This window comes from Anguilla anguilla, chromosome 11, assembly GCF_013347855.1.
Source record: "Anguilla anguilla isolate fAngAng1 chromosome 11, fAngAng1.pri, whole genome shotgun sequence".
NCBI lineage: Eukaryota > Metazoa > Chordata > Actinopteri > Anguilliformes > Anguillidae > Anguilla > Anguilla anguilla.
This window is the reverse complement of record NC_049211.1, coordinates 35,378,882-35,396,436: the sequence shown is the minus strand read 5'-3', so window position 1 is coordinate 35,396,436 and position 17,555 is coordinate 35,378,882. Positions and strand designations below refer to the sequence as shown.

The window sequence follows — 17,555 nt, the reverse complement described above, 5'->3', positions numbered from 1 at the left end:
ATTTGAAAAGTTAAAATCAACTCTGGCGGGATTATATGGCTGTACCTTAATACATTTCCAAATGGTCTTATTAATAGACCAAAAAAAAAAACGAAAAAAGAAAAAGAAAATTGTCATTAAAAAGGTGCGCATCTCGATGATGGAATCGCGCACAGACCAATCACAGGGAAAAGACTTGGATCCAGCCTTCACGAGGCGGGGTCATTGCCAGTGACCTCTTTGTCGGCGCCATTGAAAATGAGATTGAGACCTTTTAACTTAAGCCTTGCGAACAAAAAAGAAGATAATAACAAGGGCATTCAAAACGCGTTTCTGTTCATTTTATTTTCTGATTTTATCGATTATAATTTTCTGATATCATTCAAGGTTTGGTTGGCTAACGTGCAAACCTTCGTCCACTTCAGCTTCTTAAAAGTCGCTCTTGAAAAGCAGTAGTACAAGGAGGCAGGGTCATTCTTATACGGGAGCAATGTCGAAGAGAGGAAGCTGGAGTACATATGAGCCGATAACCGTGAGCCTACTTGTTGAAAGCACGGCAGGGAGAAGTGATGTTTTCCAGGCGCATACTACCGACTTCTCGTATAAGAACGTTAAAAGAACAGGCCATGCGTACCTACTATTCTGCATTCATTAATTAATTTATTTATTTATACACGCCTATCGCAATTCATCCACCAAAATACAGAGCAGCAGAATGAAACAGAATGCAGAATGAAACAGAAACAGAAAAAAGATCAATATTTTGATCTTTATTATTATATTACGGGGCTCTGCGGGGTCTCTTCCATCCTTATTCTAATAATGCGGATTGGCTAAACATGTGAAAGGTTGTATTATACGTTGTTCCATACTGCTAAAACTCCAGTCTAATGAAGAAAAAAGCGGCCAAAATGACTTTCTGCATATGTAGCTATGTACCTTTGATTCCCCTTAATTTCCTGTTTTTATTCCCACGCAAATTGGAACATTTTATGTAAATTATAGCCCACTTCATACACTATTCTTCTGAGTACCACCATGACATTATTTTAATGATAGCCTATAATTATATTCATTTTAATAATAATTTAAATTATAATAAAAACATTCAAAAGGCCAGCCGAGAGACGCACGTATTAAGATGAAAACGAAATCGATAATAATATAACTGTTTACTTAGTTCTCATTTACTATATCCGTAAAAAATCTTTGCAATCACAGGATATGTGGTTATTTTGTGAGTTAGTGAAATTAGATTTTTATTTAATTTTAGTAGGCTACCCATTGCAAACAATTTATTCCCGGTAAAACTAAGAGCGACACCCTGGGGGTTCTGACATTAATAATTTCTTTGATAAAAAGAATTTCAACATTCCAGTACCTTGAAATAAAACCATTTGTTGCATGGCTGAAAGCAAAATTTGAAACATTTGGAGATAAAATTGCACGTAATAACAACTTTAAACGTGTACTAAGGACTTGCTTATCATGCTTTATTGCAATTTTAAGGAGCACTGTACCCTATCGTAGGCCTACATTCTCATATGAAATAGATTGAAACGTGTAGTCTATTGTAACACGCCCTCATCCCATACGAATCACGCTTTTAAAAATGACTTTATACGCAAAAATAATTTTCAAGATTTGCTTTATTGATAAGACGATTAAGACCTCAATGCTACTACGGCAACTGCTACTACTACCCCCACCACCACCACCACCACCACCACCAACAATAATAATAATAATAATAAATGCATACATACATAAATACATAGATACTTAAAAAACTATTTCAGAATACTTTGCAAAATCAAGCCCTTTATAAATAAACTGCGTTGTCAAATATGTACATACCAGAAAATCCTACCATGTGTTCCGTGGAAATAAACACAATTTCATGATCTTGCACATTCTTTTGTTCACAAACATTACGATTAAGAACAAGGTGACTCTGCATGTCCACATTGTAAATGTGAAAGCTTAATCAAACGATTATTCACAGTAAAATTAAAGGAATGTTTCCGGAGCCAAAAGGCAGGGAGTTCCGGGCTTCTTAAGGCTTCTTGGATTCAAATTTTAGAATTTAAGTTATTTTTCTTGTGGTCTGTTTTGTGTTACCTTGCTTTGGTCGCAATAGCCACGTATCTGGTCGCGTTGCTGAATTCAAGTCTGAAATTCTTTGTTCTCTCTGGAGTAGGGTGTCTTTCCCCTGCTTCACGGGCTAGATGGCGCCCTTGCTCCACGCGACGCTTCCACGTACTCACCAACTTGACCCCGGTGACGTCAATTCGGTCTGGAGCATCAAGGCCACTTCCAAAACCCCATTGGTCTGAAAATCACGTGGCAGAGTGCCTTGCATCCATAATTATGTTGCTGATATTTTTTCGTTCCCCTCGAAAGATGTCAGCTTCCTACCACCGTAATCTTCCTCGAAATAACTTTCACTGTTGATGCAAAATAATAACAATAATAATAACAATAAAATGTCATGTCCTAACAACGTGGCTGCTGGCTCTTTCCTCATGGATTCTCTGGTGGGTGGACCCCCCGCCTACAGAGGTGAGGGCTACTCCGGCAGCCCTGGGATATACGTGCAGGCGGGCGCTGAATACGGCTGTTCGATGCTGAGAAACTGTGGAATTGTACCTACACCACTTTCTAAAAGAGACGAGCTTCCACCGACCTCCCTGCCTGTAAGCGCCTACCACCACCCACCGTTCCTGCAGCAGCTGGACACATGGGGCACAGACCCCAAGGCTTCGTGCAGGATCGCACAACCTGTTGCCCGTCCTTTACCCTCTTGCTCCTTTCCAGTGGGCAATGTCAAAGAGGAGGGAATGCGTTGTTTGTACCGGGCTGACATTGACAGGGCTAAAGAGACTACTGAACCAGCCACCTACACGCGACTTGGGGCCGACAGTAGCCAGGGCAAGCAAGGTCCTGTATCTGAGCCGGGCTATTTCCGAGTGAACCAGGTGTATACAGATGAGAAGGAACAAAATGGAAACGAGTTCGCGACGGGTTTCGCGCCCGTGGCTAATATGACAGCTACTACCGAGAAGCCGCTTCAGTCATTGCACGACAGCGGCAAATTCGAGCGTGAACCGGCAGCTGAAGAAGTGAAGAAGGAAGATCACAACACATCTAAAAGACTATCAGAGAAAGAGGAGCATTTCAACAAGGTGGTCTGTAGCAGTACAGACAATTCGGACAACGAAATGAAAGGTAACTGAACGAACACCCACACACACACACATACACAATGAGTCATGTAAAATAAAACCTTGACATGTAAAAATGAATGACTGTCCCAAACAAACACGTTTAATAGTGTCGCGCTGCGCAATTACGCGCGTTATACGCGTGTGTTGTTTCGTTCGGTTTATTTCTGCCACTTGGATGCCATTGTCAACAGTGCAGTATGAAAAAGGTAGTGAACCTGGGTGCTCTGCCTTTGATTTGAATAGTGCTTTTTACCTGCTAATCATTGGGCAGAGCATTAGTACTTTAATGTTTTGGAAACTACACAGATATCTGAATGCAATGCATTGTTAAGTTGAACTACACTGGTACCTTTGACAGTTTATTGACAGTATTTTAATCCAGCAACATATTGCCAGTACATTAATACTCGGGTTAGTGTACTGGCATTACATCAATAGGACAATGCTATAACGTATTTATTTATTTATTTATTTATTTTTTACTTCAGTCTGTATTTACTGGTGCTTTGCCTGCAGCTTAGCTGGTTTGTAAATGTAAGGCTATAATGATATGCGCAAGACAACAACGTTGCCGCAGTGGTGCTCAGTTTAGTTCCACAGTGCCACTTTTTATCCATACGTGTTTTTTCGTGGGCCTAAAATGTTTTGTTTCGGCCATGTCGGCATGTTATCGTCAGTGTTTCCACATTACGTGATAATATTCAAGCATGCTATAAGCGTGGTTCCTTTCAGACAATATCCGGGCTACAGATCTGTTCCAGGTCTATATAAATGAGTGTGAGACAGTCGAGCCAGTGGTTATAGTGCCTTTGGTGTTCACACCTTATTACTGAGAGGCACGCTGAGGCGTGCAGATATATGCGCGCGCGCACACAAGCCTAAATGTACAAATAACAGCGCGTATTTTTATGAATCAGTCAGTCCACTCCCAATAATAGTTCAACTGTCTATGAAATATTAAGACGATTTAAGTTGAGAGAATAGGAGGGCATAATTTTATGCACCCTATAGAATTAATAGCCTATAGCCACTTTTTTGTGGAAGCGACATGCCTTCCGCAAAACATTCTTTTTGGTTTGAATTAAAGTAAAAATGTCTGTACTTAGTTATTGAAGGTTGTTAATATATTATTATTATTATTATTATTATTATTATTATTATTATTATTATTGTGTTCTGCATTAATCGTGAACTATTATTGTGAAGCAGTATATTAATACATTGGTGAAACTATTATGATGTGCCCTTGAAATGAATCAGCACTAATACAATACATTTCACAGAGTACAGTTGATCGCTATTGAACTCATATAAACTCGGATGGGGTATATAGCACCGCACACTTTACTCTTACTATTACAAAACAATATAATTTGGAAACTTTAATATTGTGGATTCTCATTGGAAAAGCGGTATGGTCTTTGTGGTTTTATTTTACGACGTCTTACCAGGGTATTTTATCGGTTACTCTAGAATTTTTACAGTCTGTATACAAGCATGCAGTATTACATACAACTATAAAGCACAAACTGAAAAGCAATGGTATTCAATTATTATCTGTCATTGTTTTAAAATGGGGCTATGTGCTGACTTTGACCTGTGGAAGGCAGAAGACCTTACATTGTATATGTGTTACTTTTCACAAATAGGAAAGCAAATTAAATATTTATGGAAAATTATGTGCACGTAATATGTAGCCTACCCGCACATCGAATTGTTTGATAATTAAGAATGTTTAGCACGATGAACTTGATGTAACTTTGATGTAATTTGAAATAAAGGATGAAAACCTGGAATTTAAATTAGAATATGTACAGCCTTCCAGACAAGCCTTTATATACATGGGTTTTTATTTTAAGACAGAACGTTGAAAATCTGTCAGAAAATATATTTTTAACGAGAAAGTCACAATAATAAAGCCATGAACAAAATAAGGGCAGTAGCATACTCAATCCATGGAATTCAGATACCGCATATTTGTGTTTGGGGCCAGTACAGTCTTCAAGGGGTTAGGTCTGACAGATGCAAAAGAAAAAAAAGCAAATATCTTGCTGCTGTTGATCGTTCCACTGGGAGGGGGTAGTCGCAATGAAGTCAAAAAGATTTTGAAATAAATGTGTAGCGGTGAACTCCCATGGTTTTGTGGCTAGCCTAACCCTTCTTCATACAGTTTGCAGGAGCTGTATCAAATGTGAGCCTAGCGAAGTGCGATTATAATCTGCACACAAGTAGCCTATATTGTGGATAAATAAGACCTTAATATCTAAAAATACTACATAAAAGTTACCAGCAAGCTGCAACAATTAACATTGTTGGTTTGCATGATTACAGTCTTAAACCTGCCAGCAATTTAGTGAAGAAATGTTCACACCTATGATCTCAACATCTTGTCAGATAAAACGCACCGGAACGGAAACATGTAATGTCCTCAAAGAACCAATATACTCTCACATGAAGGAGTCTATTGCCAAGCCATTTTGATATTTGACTGTTTCAGGTGTCGTTTCTTATTTCAGTAACGATATGTTTCACTTAAAGCATGCTGGCAACGAGGAAAATCCTCAGCATTAACAGGAATAACGTCTGTGATTAGCATACTGAATATTAGATTCGACTTTGTTCCAATGCATTTCAGAAATACAACATATTGGTTTTTAAAGATAGTTGGGGAATGTATGGTAGTACCGCTGTGTTTGCAACCTTATCGTAAAACAAAGTTTTGACGGTTTTTGGTCAAAATGAACCGCGAGATAGGCTTCTAAATAATATTTTGCTTTTGTTGTAAGGTTACATATGTTTTTTCATATATACCAGACATTTTGCAATCAAATTTACGTGACCAATCGTACTCATACGCAGTCTCTTTGGACAGTATTGCATTTCAGAAATACAACATATATTGTTTTTTAAAGATGTCTGGAGAATGCATTGTAGTACCGTTGTGTTGGCAACCTGAGCATAAAATAAAGTTTTGACAGTGACTTCGTTTGGATAAAATGAACGGCGAGATATGCTACTAAATAATATTGTGTTTATGTTTTAAGGTTACATATGTTTTTTCGCATACAGTAGAAATTTTGCAGTAAAATTTACGTGACCAAACGTACTCGTACGCAGCCTCTTTGGAGTGTATTGTTTTGAAGTGTAAGAGGGTTGGCTACAGCGTCTCTCTTAAAAATGCTGTGTTTACGCTTGTGTATGCATGGTATGTGGTTTTTATATGGACCGTTCCATTACTTCCACAGAGGACTCAAAAGCGGAAAGGACGGCAGGAAACTGGCTTACGGCAAAAAGTGGAAGAAAGAAGAGGTGTCCGTACACAAAGTACCAGACACTAGAGCTGGAGAAGGAGTTCTTGTTTAACATGTATTTGACTCGTGAGCGCCGTCTGGAGATCAGTAAGAGCATCAACCTGACAGACAGGCAGGTGAAGATCTGGTTTCAGAACCGACGGATGAAGCTGAAGAAGCTGAACCGGGAGAGTCGCGTTCGAGAGCTCACATCAAGCTACAGCTATACCTGAATACCCCCCCCCCCCCCCGGACAACCACACACAAGCACACATAAATACAAACACACACACTTTTTTTCTCTCTCTGGCTCTCTCTCTCTTTCTCTATCTCTCTCTCCTCTTACACACACACACACACATACACATACCCACGCACGCGCACGCATGCACGCACACATGTACACACGCAGTTGGAAACATCTTGGGGGGAAATTTAAGGAAAAACTATTTACCACTAAAAATCTGATCCTTGTCTCATTTTACTAGGAAAGACCGATTCAACGTGCTATTTCTAATGCTTATTACACGGCTGTACCGCTGTGTCTTCGTGCCAGGGCACCAAGCTTATACGGAAAAGTACAATCTCAAGTTTGTATCAAAAATGAATTTATATTGCTTGTGCATTGTGCTGAAATATGTTCTTCTCCCCGCGATATTATTTAACCTACTCTGTTTAATTTCACGACACTAATTGACTGATTGGTTGTTCTCAATGCACTTTTAATGTATTGTGCTGGTTACTGCGTGCAGTATTCGTTGCATGTATGTTGCTTCCCTATATGTGTATGCCAATTAGATACCTATAAATGGGCCATTCGAAAACAATAAATAAACCCGGGGACATGGAAGAGTCATTCCCCACACAATCTCCTTCCCCTGGTTATCATTTATGGGGTTCTGATAGAAAGAGAAGAAAAGGAGAGAGCGAAAGAGAGAGAAAACGGGTGGGTGGGGGTATTCTGGCAGTTTTAATATAAGTGGGAGACCATAACGTTGATTTAAATATTATCCAGGTGACCACTGTAAGTCAAGGTCATAAAATTCTAATGTCAGGACGGTCCTGGAAAAGCGCTGGGGGTGGATTTTATGATCTGCAAATCTAATGTGCTGCAGCAGTAAAGATGCATTTAAAGGTGAGCGGAGGAGGACTGATTCGCACAGCACAGTCTGCAGAGTGCTGGATTCACGGCGCACTCCAACAGCTCGGCTTTATGGACGCCACCACTTCTGTTTAGGATAGCCGAGTATAAACACGCCGTGGAATGCAAATGGATGACTAATATCAATCACGAAGCAATAAAAGAACGTGGAAAAGGAGAATGGTGCACTATCGCTGGAACAACCCAAGGTAGGACTAGACATTGGAAATACTTTTTCGTTTGCTTTGGAAGCGCTCACGCTTGGCTTTGTAGCTTGACAGCTTATGGCAGGAATTTAGACACCGGTGTTTTGTTGTTTAGTTTGCTGGGGGTTTTTTTTTGGGGGGGGGGGGGGAATCTCTCTTCGTACTTTTGCGATGTCTTTGCGCAAAGCTTACATCGACTGAAAACAGCCTCAATTACTTCTAGTACTGCTATTATTACTGCTTCTGTTAGTCTTGTTATTATGACTACTGCTTCTGCTGTTACTACTACAAATGATTTAAAAAAAACGTATTTTGTACGGATTTAGTCGTACCTTAAAACTATACACGTGCATCCTGCTTTTGATGGAAGTATTTGGATTGATGTCTCATTTGTCAGGTTCTGAGGTGAGCAGCTGCTGTTGAATTCACTTTGTGGATACACTTCAAACCGGTAATGATTAAGTTTGCAGATAAAGTTACACCGGTTTTAAAGAATCCGTACAATTTCTAGAATGTCATTAATGCAGATAGAATCGTTGTTCTGTTATGCAGATTAAGTTACACTGGTTTTAAAGAACCCGTACAATTTCTAGAATATCATGAATGCAGTTTCAATCTTTGTTCTGTTATGTAGGCTTGTGCAGCTTGAATCTTTCCTTCCGGGAAATTTTTTGTACTGTTTGTGTGCGTCCTCCCTCGCGGATAACCCGCCTCGCGCGGCTGATGCGTGGTTTAGGTAGTTTTATGTTGTTGGGATTGGCTTCCTGGCTCGGCAACAAGAAACTGCCTTGATTACGTCAGTTCGTCTTCATCAAGGGTGACAATTTCCGTTAGATTACCCGCCAAGTCTCGACGTCCTCGTAAATGGCAGTGTAAATGAACTGTGCTGTCCTGTCCAGGAAGAGTGCTTTTCTCTTTGGAACTCCTTTATGTGGTGGGCACTAAAACGTATTTTAACTCTCAGAGGGAAAGGGGGTTGTAAACAACACGGGGTAACCTTCGATCGCTTTGTCCTGCTGTGCATGCTTTCGGATATAGGCCATAGGCCTTCAAACAAGGCTATTCAGTGGACGGTGTGTGTGTGTGTGTGTGTGTGTGTGTGTGTGTGCGCGCGCGCGCGCGCGCGTACATCTATTGCTCGAATTTTAAATGAATTGAACGCTATTTTGAATGCTATATGCATTATATGTTACTGCGGATGACATTGATATTATGATTAAGCCATGTGCGCATGTGTGTGGTGGTCAAAGGAATGAGAGTCCAACGTAAGCCACTTTCCGAATTACAGAATGCGGGTAAACCTGATGAATGAATAGATTAGACGGGGTAGACAGAGTGGATATTTAGATGCTGGTGATATTTGGGTGCATCTTCCTGCTTGAGGTTACTATTCCTGGATCAGTCTCACTGTAGAGACCTCACTGTAGAGACCAACCTACGTTTTCACCCTGACTGACGCATGTGTCACGCATGTAATGAACACGTGCTTGCTAACTTTCGGGATTGATTTAATAATGGCGAATATGTAAAAGGCAACACGCTGATGTGCAATTAACTTGGGCAAACTAGTCATTGGTAATAGTAATAGGCACTTTTAATCCCCATTTCGTGAATCAGGCAAGTTCAAGGCAATACTCCCCGACTACACACTGAGACGGGCGGAATTCATTTCTAGAATTTATCATTATCTACAGTATGAAACATCAACAACTGCACTGGCGAATCCCCACGCCCTGAAATTAGCATAATCATTTACATCGTCATATTGTTGTTGTCAGTGTTAAAACATTTCCTGTTATTTCCCCGGTAACATTTCTACTGCGGAGCTTAACAGCGCGTGGATTTTTTCCCCAGAGATCCTGCATCTAATTATACATAGCCTACTAAGTGATTAATTTATGTGAAAGTTCCAAAATGCAAAAATAAAGCTAAAGAAATTGAAACCATTTTACCTTTGGCTACTTGGTATTATTCCAACTCATATTAGCTTGTAAAGTACTGCCAGTTCTGCTGAGACGACAGCAGCAGTAAATTCACTCAAGATTCAAACGTGATTTTGGCACGAGTAATGCACGAGTAACACTTCAAACGCTGACTACCTGGATAAGGCATAAAATAGAAACGGTTAATATTGTACGGCTTTCTGTGTGAACTCCAATTATAATAAAAGCGTCAAAACATCTCTGTTATCAATAATCGAAACAATATTGTTCTTATTCCGCTATTTATTTAATGGGGAAGTGAAAAAAAAGTAACAAATGTGGCATTAATGTTGCATAAATACACACGCCGCCCGCACGCGCACCCAAACACATGCAGGCATACATGTGTCACTGTAAAGTAGCTACAGGTAAGTCAAAGGCCGAAGTCAATGCTTCTCCTCTCAGTAAAATAAAATTTAAAAATCGCAAAATAGTGGTGGAAAAATCAGAAGTATTTATGGAATTTTCGAACACTTTAAAGATCAAAAATTGAGTTTCAATTTCTTGATGATCTATTCGTTTTTTTAGGACTCGAGATGGAAGTCAGTATTGTACGTTCATAGAACTACTGGTCGTTGGTGCTCTCCAAGGTATTTTATGTGGAAAGAATGAGGTGCATTTTGCTTCAGCTAATGAAGCATCTGTGCATTATATAGATGATGCAAAATACAAAAGATATTTTAAAGAATACTAAAGATACAAAGCTCATGTTCTGAAGTCTGTATGTATCCGTTTTGACGTTTGACGAAAAATTAGTTTCCTGTCAGTATTCTTATCGATACGACTGTGTTGTATACATGAGGGAACTACTAAAGGCGTTCAAAAAGATAAATTCACGTTCAGAACAAAAAGTAAATCAGTTCTTAGAGAAACAGCAGCCTATAGAACTTTATTTTAGCACTTTCTGTGGCCTACCGATATAATGCTAGCAACAACACTTAATAAGTAGAGCCTATGTTTGCGTTACATTCACGGTGAAGTTGTATAAAAATGGTAAAGACAGTAACAAGCCAACTTCAACAAAGCCTGTTTGGTTTCGAAGAGCATTGAAGCCGTGGATATTGAATTCTTCCTTTCTGGAGGAGAGCCCACGCAAACCAATTCGGAAATAGACTGTAAACAACACGGATCGTTTAAGGTGTATTTTCACATAGTAACCGTTTTTTTATTGGACCTACACTAAAATGCTTCAATACAGTTTCTCACTACCTTTGTCATTGAGTGGATCGGTACTATAATGAAAAGTATTCACTGCGCAATACCATAAGTCAGCATTTAAACCAGCTGTGAGCCGAATGATCGGGCATATAAACAAGACGAGACCATTTTAGGTTATTATATAATAATGAAGGCCTGAAGAAATACAACTCCCCGGTGGCCCTCCTTTCGGTCTCAAACCTAAAAACCGGTAAAGGGGGTGAACTGAATACCTCTGTATAACTTATCCAAGAAAATGTAGCGAACTCTTACATTTCATTTTACATGTGCCTTTTGTCGGAAATTCTCGGTGCGTGCAATATAGGCATGCGGCAGAATTCCACAAAAAAAAAAAAAAAAAACATCAAGCGATCTCACGTTTGTGTTAATTGTTGTCTGGCGTGTATGCACTGTGGTTAGCAAGATAAAAAATAGACAATGTAATCCAATCCATTCCCGGTCTATGTATATTTTGTTTTCTTCACTGGGCCGCAGTTTGGTTAGTTGTACATTATGAAATACATAAATGCATTGCCCGTAAATAGTGCTCCGTTGTTCTTAATCCCCTTAGCCTTGCCTTTGTGGGGAGAGAAGAGACGACGGTCTGGAAACCAAAGTCACTTTCATTCACTTGAAATGAATGGGGACTACGTTTGCAGAATGCGCAACGGGCTCCACCAAACCTGCACGTCCCACATTTTTAAACGCGGAACAGGTTGAATTTGAAGTAGATTCGAAGTAGAACCTATATATGCAATGTTTCGTTTGAAAGTGAAAACAAAACATTTGTCGCTTGCATGTCTTAAGAATGCAATTCAACCATTGCGTCCAGCCACAAACCACAAACAACCAATGCAAACGTGACCCAGTGAATACTGTATTGGTGCAGTTCTTATTCTTATTGACATTCTTGTTCTTAAAACAGTGGACTCATGGCTGTTATAATGACAAATATACTTCTTTTTTCTGCTAAGAGGTTTTATATTTATGAAGTGCGTGATGATAACTGCAATCATCAGGCCCTAAGCCATCCTCATTGCAGTGGTGTTGGGTTTATTCACGTTGGAAATAACCCACAGTCGTGCACACAGTCGCGCACGGGAGCGCGCGCGCGCGCACACACGCTCACACGCTTTGGCATGTTTATTCTTATACATATAAACACAAATAACATAACCTTGTATTTCTATCTAATAATAATAATGATAATAGGTATTCTGTTTAATTATGACAGTGATAGTCACAACACGGATATTAAGTGCCATTCTCTTCAAAAACGCAATGTGTTTTATTTACGCATGTCTCGATTTTGAAAGGACCGCTGGCTTTGCGTGAGGCGAATATTAATTTTCTGATACGTTTGCCACTTTTTAACGTAAGAAAGGGTACCTTATGGCTTTTTATGTATATACATCTTATAAATAAAAGGTAAAGGTTGTGGTATCACGTCAGTGAACATTATTGTGTTGAAAAGTCGGTGAAACGCCGTGTCGGTGTTCAGGTGAAAACTCGGCTATATTTGGTTGAAAAGTTAAATTGCAAGAGCCAATTAGGACGTTCCCACGTTATGTCCTGGTAAAATCCGAGCTATATTGGAGTTAACCTACTCCGTTTATGTTATAAAGTCTCTCAACCTAGATTTTCAACCCTCTAGACGTCTAGATTCCGGGTTTTGCTCACTGAGTATAGGCAAGATCAGGCCAGTTACGTCGACTGTAGCTAAACTGTTCAATTATTTTTCACGTAGGCCTACATTTCGAATGCACATAGTTCTGTTCATTAAAACAATATGAAGGACAAAATGATAAATGACCTCAATAATTAAATTTAATAGAAAATATAACGTATCGTTCATCACCCAATGAAGAACAGGCTATGGATAATTCGTTCTTACAGGGTTTTTGATTATCTGCACTGCCGACAAGGGCCATGCCTGGCCGTAAACATGTAAAACGCTGTGTAACTGTCATATTACTGTGGAACTGATATCATTGTTGAATCAGCAGTTTTCCGATAGGCTACTGGAACTCAGAAAATCTAAGATTTGCCTATTTATCCACAAAGATTGTTCAGCACTAGCGTACTTCGGTGTTTTGGAGGAAAGAGCGAATATTACACTTCGCTGTATCTATCTATCTATCTATCTATCTATCTATCTATCTATCTATCTATACACACATACACACACACACACACACACACACACACACATATATATATATATATATATATATAATATATATTCAATTATATCGTCACAAATACGCTTTACAGAGTAACAATGGTAACGGAGCAAAAAGAGCAAACAGAGCTCTGTACATAAGGTAAATAAATAGCAAGTACATAAGGTTAAAAAAAACTCCCAGTTTTCTTTCCCGGCTGAAATACCATCACTTGAATTCAGGTCTAAAACCATATCAAATTGCAGCTCACTTTGGGAGACATTACATATGGCAGATCTGCACTTACCAAAGGCTCATGAACACCAAGTTTGCAAAAAGACAAATTTACTGTCGCTGATTCTGTTTCTGGCAGATATTTGTTTCACAGTTTCAGCGAAGTTGCGGGTTGGGGCAGATTTTATAAGCTATCTGGAAAGACTGTCAGTATCTCCACATAACAGTGGGTAGGCATATTCTTCTAAAATAATCTTCCAGGGAAATGTGGGAAGACATAACAGCTGGTCGCCAATACAGATGTGCGCTTCAGCTCTGTCGTAACCACGAGCTAGAATGGGTCTGCATGTTGCAGTGGATGTCAGTTAGCCGTATTCGAAAAGGTCCAATGTGCATGTGCATGTTTTTTCTTTAGCCCAGCACTAAGAAACCTGATTCTACTTACTGAGGTCTTGATTGAAGATCATGATTCGTTAATTAGTTGAATCAGGGGTCTTTGTGCTGGCTCAAACAAAAACCGGCACCAACATCGGCCCTTTTTGGATTGGGCTCCCTCTTTTAGATTGTGCTGCGCTGAGCTGTGACATCACCGTCTGACTACACCTTTTGGAAAAGGCCGTATACAAGCGCCCCTAGCCTCAACTCATTCATCTGAAGAATTGGTTCAATCTGCGGCAACGTGCTTTAAAAAATTATTATCATTAACATTGTACCGTTTATTTCCTTTTATTTTCAAACTGAGCTAGGTTATTGCTCGATGGCACATCTTTGTGGTTTCCCCTTTCACAAATCGTGACATATTCTGCACAAATGCTTCACAACCAAAAGAGTGTTTAATAATTATCGGAGGATGTATCTTTCCGCAGAGTTACTTTAATAAAAACTATTTTTATTGGGTTTGTCAGATAAACATTGAGACAGATTATGTGTCCGCGGTTTTACATCCAGTATTGGTTTGAATTCATTTGAAATTGTTTTATTCAGGGGGGAAAAAACACTTTTACTTCCTAACCTGTCCCTAATCAAACCTGTCCCTGTGCGTGCGCAATTTCCATTTCTGCTGAATGTGTTAATTATTCACTAGGTTAAATGCCAAATATCACGACTGAACGCCAGTGTGGCGAAGAACGTAATTATACAGCAACTGTCAGCAAAACACACTCGCGTGTTTTTAGCTTGCCACTGTTTTGTGAAAGCCTTAATGGCGGAACTCAATTCTGAACCTACAGCTGGCTGAGATCAGCTTTCATTCCATCAGTGCATGTTTATGGAAGATGCCAAGGTAACATCTTGACTTTGGCCGGCTTTATCCAGTTCCACTTTGAGTCGGTTCACAGTACTGTGGTCTCCGAGGACATGGAAAGAACTAGTGGAGGCAATGCAATAACAAATGTAACGAAGGCGCCTCGCACGTGTTTTTACTCGAGCAGCAGGAAATTATACCAATATCTTAACAGTACACTTGAACCCGGACTTCTCGTTACGAAACAGTATCTCGTAATATTTTAGCATTTGATCGGGATTAATTACAAGAGTAACTACTACAGGCATATTATTATTATTATTATTATTATTATTATTATTATTATTATTATTATTAGAGTATAAATTATTATTATAATTATTATTATTATTATTATTATTATTACTATTATTATTATTGTTGTTGTTGTTGTTGTTGTTGCTAAGGCTGTTTTATTGCTAGCAAAAGTGCAGCATTAGATCAGTACTATACGATTTATGTGTAAGCAAACAGTACCAGAAAATAGCGTTTAGTGATTGCGTGTAGATAGACGCAGAGCTTCACTAGCATTAATTGATATTTTAATATCATTGTCATTATTACATTATGTTACATTAAATTACTGTGAAAATATGAATGAAAAGGTCTTTCGATGATCAACATAATTCAATTCAACAAGGTAGACAATATATCATGGAAATTTCGGAAGAACCGTACCAAAATAAATACAACAATAACGCGCACGTTTTCCATAAGCTACAATAGCCTACCTGCCTAACCTTAGCCTAATATGTTGAGATATCATCTGAACATATATCTACTTTGGTTTTTCAAAAATTATAATAAATTTCCACACACACACACACACACACACACACACACACATTATATATATGTGTGTATATGGACATATATAATATAAACACACACACACACACACACATATATATATATATATATATATATTATATATATATATATGCACTTTTGTTATTGTTATAATAAAGCATGATGGACTTTGTCAAGATATACATGTATTCGTATTTATAATATACATTGCTGACTGTCTGGTAAAAAAAGGGTTAATATGAATTTTAATGTGTTTATTTACACTATCTTTCGATTGGGTAAAATTTACCACCTGAATTTTCTTGGGTAATGACGCTTCTCTAGATCTCCTTTTCTTTCGTAATCGCTGATGATAAAAATGGCTTTAATTTCGGTGTGTGATGTATGTTTAACATGCACATTATTATGGAAGGCTCTATATTTCCGCCTTTCCGTATGAAATATCCTGAGAATGGTTTCTGTGCCTTAAGACAGGAATAGTCAAATTGAAATTCAAGTAGATGCAAACGGTCCGAACCAAAGGCCTATGATGATCAGGGCTAAGCGGGGACCCAGGCTAGCTTCGTTATATATCTATAGAGCAAGTCTTGTTCCTTTTAATTAAGTGACGAAACACGATTGAAAATCTAGACAACATTTTAGTTCGTATTTTCATAGCATCGCGCAACACATACGCAGCATGCACACAATGCTTCTCAAGTTCGATTCGTTACACTTCTACATTGTACACTGGATGCGCGAACTTCAGAAAGAACGCGTTTAGTGTTTTCCTCCTTGATTATAGTGCCTTTGTGATTCCTGGTCGTATGTGCTCGGTTGTCTTTATTGCTTACGGAACTTTAAAGAGCATTACTAAATTGACAGAACTCAGTGTAGTTTGTAGGCGCAAAGTGGCGCCTCATATGCTTTACCCTTTTGTAAAAAGTCTATAGGCATATTTCAGATAGCAAGTGATTTCGGCCGTGTACTGCTGATTTCCTGTCGGAATCTACCCGGAGACCTAGCGTATGATTTCAGTCCTGTTTCGTACTTACAAGCATCTTATTCAGATACATAGAAGTGCGCTACCTCTGACTAGTCATCAGGTTAGTCACCAGCATTTGGCAAGAGATAAAAGAATATGTTAATTTGAGAATTCATAGCATATGTGTTTGTAAATATATGAATTAATTCCATAGTTGGTCCAAAGTTGCAACTTTATTCCAAAATGAAATTTAGTTTTCTGCCAAAACAATCCTTCAGTAGGCTAATTCCTAGATTTAAAAGCTCGAATAGTGTAGGTCTACCGCTCACATCAGACACAGACACCGAGGACAGAAAAATACTTCTCAACCTTGAACAGGATACACAACTCAGCCTGTTAATTTAATCCTTTATTTAATCGCCCGGTTACAGAATAATACATTCAACTCAGCACGAAGCACACATTAGTCATTACATTAAGCACCGCAGCAGAAAAGGCATGCAAGTTACAAACATTGGCTATAACATGTTACAACGCGGAAATGAGAGAGAAAATATCGTTCTCGCGGGGTGCCTGGGGCCGCCTCCTTTTAATAAGCAGAAAGCGTTCTTCGTGTTTACAAGCATTTAACACTTTATTGAACAATTTCCTTTAACATTTTCGCAGCTCGCAAAAGAACAAATAAAACCCAGTTTAAAGACTTCGGCCCCACGCCCTTTCCATATAGTAGAGGCCACCGAGTTGGCCAAGCGTAGTGAACCTGTCTGTCTACTGTTCAACAGCAATTAAAACGTGAAATAGATAAAAGCATCTTAGTATTTGATGTGAATCAGCAATTAATTGATTGCATCGGTTTTGGTTCCAATTAGTGTTATTTAAGTTGATATTGATATTATTGATATTATTTTTGAAGCGTGTAACAATAAAAACGGAACTTGACTGTGTTTGCACTGCAGTGCCAACGGTTTGCATGCGCACTTTGCCTTTCACCCAAGAATATGTTGGGACAGTTGACCCCGAATTGTTGATTGTGTTATGATACACTTGTGTGATAGGCAGTGAGTAAAATGAATGAATGAAT

General features: G+C 38.9%; 1 protein-coding gene across 1 annotated transcript; it reads left to right on the top strand.

Annotated features, from left to right (window-relative positions):
* Positions 1-2,390: 2,390 nt before the first annotated feature.
* Positions 2,391-6,764, top strand: hoxc10a (homeobox C10a). Its single transcript, XM_035383654.1, has 2 exons — positions 2,391-3,207; positions 6,452-6,764. Exons 1-2 carry the CDS (start codon positions 2,433-2,435, stop codon positions 6,727-6,729), a joined length of 1,053 nt encoding a protein of 350 aa, XP_035239545.1. The 5' UTR covers positions 2,391-2,432; the 3' UTR covers positions 6,730-6,764.
* Positions 6,765-17,555: the final 10,791 nt, after the last annotated feature.